The sequence below is a fragment of the Limulus polyphemus genome, unplaced genomic scaffold (assembly GCF_000517525.1).
Source record: "Limulus polyphemus unplaced genomic scaffold, Limulus_polyphemus-2.1.2 Scaffold4326, whole genome shotgun sequence".
Lineage (NCBI taxonomy): Eukaryota > Metazoa > Arthropoda > Merostomata > Xiphosura > Limulidae > Limulus > Limulus polyphemus.
This window is the reverse complement of record NW_013669936.1, coordinates 4489-12717: the sequence shown is the minus strand read 5'-3', so window position 1 is coordinate 12717 and position 8229 is coordinate 4489. Positions and strand designations below refer to the sequence as shown.

Below are 8229 nucleotides of genomic sequence, written 5' to 3'. Positions count from 1 at the left end.
ATTCATTACTGATTCTTAAAATTAATGTAAATGTATAACTAAACAAAAACAAACAAACAATACACTAAAATATGGCGTAGACATTGAAAGCTCACAAAACATTAACATCTAAGGGGGTCTAATACTTGTGTTAAAATAGGCTAAATTAAAGATATTTTTATTACATTTTTTTGTTCATTTGTTCATTTCGGATTCTAAACCAGACGTATGTAATTATATTACTTTATATCTATCTTTTGTCGTAAGTCACTGCCATCTTTCCATGCCAGAAGTCGTAAGATGAGCTGAAAGATGAGTTTTGTTTAATCTTGTAGAAAGCTACTCGTGAACTATCTACTGAAGCATTCTCTAAGTTTGAAGTGATAGACTAGAAGAAAGGCAGCCAGTAAACACCAGCTACTGTAGAAGAAAGGCAGCCAGTAAACACCAGCTACTGCCAACTCTTGGGCCACTCTAATCGAAAGTTGAATATGGCCGTCACTTTTATAATGCAACGACAACCTCAAAGTGGGAAATGCGAATTTTTTAATTAATCTCAACCATGGTACGTCGTATTAACAGCACAGCACGCCCCCCCCCCTCTTTCCCACTGGGCTGTACTCGCCTTGAATGTTAAAAGACAAACATTTATATGAAACACTATTTATGCATAATTTTGATACCTTTGGATAGGAGTGCGAAATGGACAAATTAACAAGAATGTATATATACATATATATATATATAATTTCAATTATTTTATCACAAATATTAGGCCTATTGAATTCGTGTTGCTATTGATATTTTCAATGTCAGTCCAATAGACGTAATTTAGGTGTCTAGAAGCTGTGCGTGTATTTTAATTATTTGAAACACTTACAACTATAATATTTATTTAATATTGGTTAATTATTCTATATATATAAGTATGAGCATATGAGAGATTTTTAGACTTTAACATCAGTTTCTATTTTTATTGAATTGCATGAAAAACTGTATATGCTTGCCTTATTTTCGTGAGCAATATTAACTGCAATTTTACTACGGTTGTATTTCATGTATTTTCATTTATTTATCTAAAGGAGCTGAGTATAATATTTGGACAAAAAACAAAAAATGCTAGACCAAACTTGACACTATTTAATATGGCGCCTCATATTCTCCTGTAGACGAATTTTATTTTTTTTTGTCTCAGTTTTCGCAATGTGTTCATCGTTTAATATAAAGCAGAAATGTCTTGTTGGGGAAATTCATGGTACAAGTATATTTTGTTATTATAATTGAAAAGTATATCGTAAAACACGTCGATTCTGATCTCGAGTTTGTGACTGAAGCTTTTATTGTAACATCATTTTTTATCTTCGTTATTCCTTACATCGGGTTTTCGTAGCTGTGACGTAGAATTTTGAGAAAATGAGCCTTGGTAGTAATAAAAATCCAGCCGACTTTAAGTAAATTTAATCTGAAGCAGCTTATTTGTCAACAAAAAAAACTTTTCAATTTTAAGTTTCGAACCAGAAATTTCAGTATGTGATGAAGAACAGCGTGAGCGAAGGCTCTGCTCTCCCCCTTTCCCCTCTTCCTTCGGAGGTTCTACTGGTGTAATCAGATTTTATGATTCTCAGTATTGAGGTAAATAAAAACCAAACAAATATATATATATATACACTACAACTACATTATATATATATAATTATACTTATGAAATTAAAATGTTTAATTAAAAGGTACATTCTTACATATATTTAAACACACACACACACATATTTATTCTAAAAAATAAAATATTACCGATAAAATAAATATATTGTTTAACTACACATCTAATAAAGAAATATTTTACACTGAGATTAATCGTGTTAAATAGTCTATGGAGTTTTATCTGTTAGCATAAAAAGTTTGAACTATGTTAAATAAATACATTATAGTAATTTATAGGACGAAACTGAGGGATTTTATATTGATCATATAAATATATCACACTGTTTAAACCCTTATCTAATCGTTGCAGTAGAATGAGTAAAAGTCATCCAAAAGTCACTGCTATTTAGTGTTTTGCATATAGTGGAAAGGCAAGTTGGATTTATAGTATAGTATGATTAATCCAAGACAGAAAACTGTATTTTCTAGGGAACTTTCTCTACGTTCTACTTCTCAGACAAGAACAACAACTGTACTAAGGGAAACTGTGCCTGTAGGTAGGTCCATTTTGGATTTTAAACCACACATGTTTAATTATAGTGATTCATGATAATATTTTGTCTATTATATGTTAATTGTTTAGACAATTGCCATTTGTATTTTTAAATTTTACGTATGTTATCAGTTCCTTTTCTAATAACAGTAATGTAGTTCGACTCTCATTTTTTAACTACGTAAAATTAGTTAATTATTACTTAATTTGTATTTGATTAACAAGTCATTTATCTCAAGACTCATGTGTTAAACATTTCTTAAAGTGGAATAACTGAATATTGCGATAAGAAAAACACACTTAAAAATATCATGGAGCAATTGGTCCTCATTAACTGATGCTGCTTTTAAAAATATTAATTAATTAAACGTGAAAACCACTAATTTTGTTCTCTGTTTATAGTTGAAAAGGTCACACTGCTCAGGCGAACAACAGAAGCTGGTGTAAGTTCAAAAGTAGAGAACAGCGTATAGTTTGATATGAACGATTATTAAGTGAAGAACATCTAAGGATTAATACGTAAGGTAAGAATAATTAAAAATGAAAATGGCAGAAAATGTTTATATATTTATAGTGAGAGTAATGGAAGAAGCGAAATACAAAACTTTATTTACATGCAGACAAATAACATCTATTAATAAGTTGTATTTTAATGTGCATTGATCATAAAATCATAATACCTCGTGTATAAATCTTTTCAAAATTCAGTTCGTTAAGTAAAATATGACACTATGAAACACAGTTTTGATTTATAAAGTAAACCCTATGTATATGAAGCTCAAAGTGTTGGAAGTTTTTATATCGGAATAATATATGGCATCCTTTTAAGCATAATAAACGAGTAATCTATGTTTTTTTGGATTGTAAAGTGTCAAGTATATAAAACAAACCAAAATTCCAACAGAGATAAGAAAATGAACACATAATTGAACTTCTTGAAGCAACATATCGCGTGAGACATCTATTAGATCACTCTTCATGTTTGCTTAGTGGTTATATTTCATACATCATTATTTAACTGGTTATACACCACTAAGACATAAATTAAAAACAACATTTTAAGGAAGATCTTTTAATTTTTGAATCTTCTTGATGCTGAATGGAATAAAGTACACGTAATTATAGATAAATAAAGATTATGAACTTCACAGAATATTACAAGTTGTTTTAGTTGCCCAACATTTCGGCTTCATCAGAAGCATGCAATTCCTGCAATGACCTCTACCACTCATATTAAGACCGTTATAGTATAAGAATTAAACTAAACACAAGAAAATACCGTGTAAGTGTCTGTTCCTTTTATTACAAAGCACGTGGAACTTACGTAAACAAAATAATATAAACGTATAATTGTTATATAAGAAAACAATATCTTACATAGTACACAGAAAACCTAAACGGGGAAGTTAAACAAAACTAAACAAAGTAAATAAGTTATTATCCACAAGAAATTTAGTTAAATTTACGTTGTTTGTTATTAGTTTATATTTTTCTTTAAGAAGCGATTCCTTACTTTTCCGATCTAAGAAATGGTCGGATCTTATTAGAATTTTAAACGTTATTGTACAATCCATCTTTGATATACCATGATTTAAGGTATAGTGTTAAGCCATTGCACTTTTTTTGTCTCCATCTCTGGTTCATTTATGTTCTGAATAAGTTCACTAATACGGTCATGGAAAAGCATCCCAGGTTCTCCAATATAGATGGTTGGTACGTGATATTCTTTGTTAAACATAATACGGTCATGGAAAAGCCTCCCAGGTTCTCCAATATTGATGGTGGGTACATGATATTCTTTGTTAAGCATAATACGGTCATGGAAGAGCCTTCCAATTTCTTCAATATAATATGGTTGGTACATGATATTCTTTATTAAACATAATACGGTCATGGAAGAGCCTCCCAGTTTCTCCTATATAATATGGTTGGTACATGATATTCTTTGTTAAACATAATACGGTCATGGAAGGGCCTTCCATGTCCTCCAATATTGATTGTGGGTACATGATATTCTCTATTAAACATAATAAGGTCATGGGAGGGCCTTCCAGTTTCTCCAATATAGATGGTTGGTACATGATATTCTTTGTTAAACACTGTGTTCTCATATTTAAGGAGTTACCCTGTGAATTGGGCATGAAAGTTGATTAAGTAAGAAATTGTTTTAAAGTCATACCTGGTTTCTATATGATTCTAACTTGGAGACCAAAGTCATAAGCTGACAAAGGCTATCAAAATGTCCAGTCTCCCGGTTAGAATCATACAGAAACCAAGTATGACTTTGTTCTCCAAGTTAGAATCATACAGAAATCGGGTATGACTTTGATCTCCCAGTTAGAATCATACAGAAACTAAGTATGACTTTGATCTCCCAGTTAGAATCATACAAAAACCAGGCATTACTGATATACGGTATTACCCATGTAGCGAGGATATGTTTCCTCAATGCATCTTTCTTGTTCGTTCTTCCAATCGTCGAAAATGTATGTGTTATGTATGTATTTGGGTAGCCGTTTTGTCTAAGCCCAGTGATTTTTTTCCATACCGTGTTTTTGGGTCTGAACACGTTTTGTGTATTCTAAGTAGTTGACCCATAATCAGTCTCTTCGCTACAGGATGGTGTGACTCATAGTGTAAAGTTATCGAATTTTTATGATTTTCTATGTGGAGATGGTAATATTTTAACATATTTAAGTATTAGTAAAGTGTCCAGGAAGGCAAGTGTGGACGTATAGTTTGAGATTTCAAGAGTGACATTCTATTTGGGATGTGACTTATTGAAGTAGATCAATTAGGTGTTCCATCACGTGGTTCCAAGTATCAAATATGTCATCTATGTAGCGATACCAGAATTCAGGACCAAAATTAGTTTCTGTTTTCAGACAGATATAGTTTTTGTTTGGATAAAGTCAATGAAAACAACAAAAACAACTACTACAATCCTATTAATACCCTGGATTTGTTGGTGAATATCAGTTCCAAATAACCGTTACACAGGATACATGAAATATCCGATTCTATTAAATCAGTCGATAATCACAGAATGTCTATGGTATTAGAATTTTCTTCGATGGTAGTTATTGTTGTTTCTTCAATAGGTATGCAACCCCATCAACACTCAACAGAATGCTGTCCGTCCGTAGGTTTACGTGAGTATTTGTGAACTTCTGTAAAAAAAATTGGGGTTCTATTTAAGTAACTAGGTCCTAGAGTCAAAAGGCTATTTAAACTTTACCCGATAATCATGAAGAATCCTTTGTGGATGAATGCACAAATTGAAACAATAGGTCTTACAGAGAAATTGGGTGTGTGTCTTCAAAGACCACAAAATTCCGGTAATGGCGAGTATGAGGGTTTTAATTGTTGAATCTCAGAGAAGTTGGAATGTTTGAGTGTGTTTTAATGACGTTCAGTATGTCATGTATTATACTTTATATTTGTGTTGTCAGATTTTGATTAAGTTTAACACAACCGGTAGATTACTTAAAGCTTTAGATAACCCATTCTGTAGCTTTTGGAAACAAATAAGAAAGTTTCATTGTTTGTTTGTTTGTAATTAAGCACAAAGCTACACAATGGGCTATCTGTGCTCTGCCCAGCAAGGGTATCGAAACCCGGTTTTTAACGTTGTAGGTCCGCAGACATACCGCTGTGCCACTGGGGGACATAGTTTTATTAACTGCTTATAAATGGTACGTTGAAAAGTCTGTATTTCATTTTGTTTACTTTTAGTGTACAGTACACGTATTTATCACAAATAATAATGTTCTTTAAAATTGTTATAAAATGTTATTGTAAAATATATTTCATTCGCCTGTTATACAATGTTGGAAGTAAAAGGTCCGAACTTTGCTTTTTCTGTTAAACTTGACGATATTAACATGATGTTTTACCCCCCCCCCCAAATGAATGAAAAATCAACGACAATGAATCAACCAACATTAACACCAATCTAAATAACGACGATGAGAGAAGGAGGAGAAGTCTAAACTTGAACAGTAGTGACTACAAAACTGAGCAAAATCTCATCCACCCCACCTTGATCAACACTTTAATCATAACATGTTGCCTTCATAACACTCCAGGAGATAAGTCAAAATCTCTTCCACCCTACCCTGATCAACACTTTAATCATAACACGTCGTCTTCATAACACACCAGGAGATAACTCAAAATCTCTTCCACCCTACCCTGATCAACACTTTAATCATAACATGTCGTCTTCATAACACTCCAGGAGATAACTCAAAATCTCTTCCACCCCACTTTGATAATATTACATATAAAGGACAGATAACCAGCCTGAAAAAAAAAAACAGTTTCAAACATTTTATCTTGTTTTCAAGGATACTCGGTAAAACCTAACTTACCATTAGTGGAAGGGGTGGTGTACCTACAACTGGTATTGAAGCCATGTTTTTAGCGTTATAAGCCTTCAAACTTACCAGTGAGCTAATGGGTGGCTAATGCAACTATAAGATATTCGTTCACTTACTTACGTGATTCATTATTTCAAGAAACTTATTCATTATCCCACTAGTTTCTGTTGTATTTGGTAATATATCGTGTTATATTCTGTCGGATACAATTTTAAAATAATATATTTCAGATGAACAACAAGGAAACCTTGACAAAAGATGTGTGGTTTTGTGATGAAAACATCTGATGACAGACGGAAGAAACACTGAGGAACGAAACATTCAACCGTGAATGTTTATCAGTGTTAAGTGTAATATCATTTTCTTCGTGAGATTTTAATTATATTTGATCATCAATAAAAAGCTTCTATAAAAGATATACACCAATAAACTGTATCTTTAAACCACGTATTTTAAAGTTAACTTACAAATCTCGTACTCTGTAAATATACAAATTAAAATATGTATTATAATGAGATTAAGAAAACACGTCCTTCAAGGTTCCTTGTCGACTATTTAGATATTACAATCCTGTACGTCATCGTTAGTAATTAATATCTATCACCATATTAAAAATAAACAAATGAGCTACAAATAAATCATTATCCTAGTAACTAGGATAACCTTAACGAAAGCATTTGTTTACTTTCTGATAAGAAAAGTCTTAAAATGCTATTTTCTAATAACTTACATTTATCTGGCTCATTAATAGGGCTAAAATATTTTCTTTCTTAGTATACTAAAACTATAATAATCTGCCAGCTTTGGTGTTATATGTCTTAAAAATTGAACCAAAACGTACAAATTACTTAAACTTTGGGAATACTATTACCCCTGCATGTAAGCTCCTTCGTAACACATTAAAACACGAGTGAAATATATTTAACGTTCCTATCTGAAAATTAGAATAAATTGTCAAACTGATCGCATCTTATATTTTGATCCTTTAATTCGAAAGTTTAAAGTTTCGGGTAAGGGAGGGTAAGCAACTGCTTGAGCTGGTGCAACACAAGTTTTCGTACTGTTCTGATAAGATCAATTTAAATTCAACAGAATGAAGCAATGGTTCCGAGTTTTACATTTTTTTTAACATTTCATCTAGGTTTTATAATTTTTTTCCATAAAAACCCTTAAGAACAAAGAGAAATTACTTTTGGAGCTGTTATAAGTATTATCATTTTAAGTATTATTACTATTATTATTTACATAAATTTAATTACGATTCAGGAAAAAAATCACCGATTTGTTGTACAACGGTAGAAAAACTTTAGTAACCTTAGTGTTTTTTTCCTAACTAGGAAAATAATTCTTACTAAACTTATGAACCAATAATTATTGCTAAAACAGGTTATGTTTTCCGTTATAAAACATCTAGGTTGTCCGATGTGAAAAAGTTCACATGATTTTGTAAGGAAGAGGAGCTTAATGGAAACCCAGAAATCCTTAAATAATCAATAATTTTGTTTTATATGACTAAAATGAACGAGTTTCTTAATTTTAACACTGGGGATATTTGATAATTTGGCATGTTAGTGTTATCATAACAAACTGGTTTTCATTTAGCCTATTTGTTATGCGAACTGTCATGTCTAAAAGTATTAAGAATGCTAGAGCAATGCCCTCTTTTGACATAAT

The 8229-nt window shown here is 31.5% G+C and overlaps 1 protein-coding gene across 1 annotated transcript in view; it reads left to right on the top strand.

Annotated features, from left to right (window-relative positions):
- Positions 1 to 6892, top strand: part of LOC106470968 (synaptogenesis protein syg-2-like) — a 74522-nt gene extending 67630 nt beyond the window's left edge. Inside the window, exons 12-14 of the mRNA XM_022399609.1 lie at positions 2110 to 2177; positions 2576 to 2697; positions 6786 to 6892. Of these exons, the coding sequence (XP_022255317.1) occupies positions 2110 to 2177; positions 2576 to 2646 (139 nt within the window). The 3' untranslated portion in view covers positions 2647 to 2697; positions 6786 to 6892. The remainder of the gene's footprint in view (positions 1 to 2109; positions 2178 to 2575; positions 2698 to 6785) is intronic.
- The last annotated feature ends 1337 nt before the right edge of the window (positions 6893 to 8229 follow it).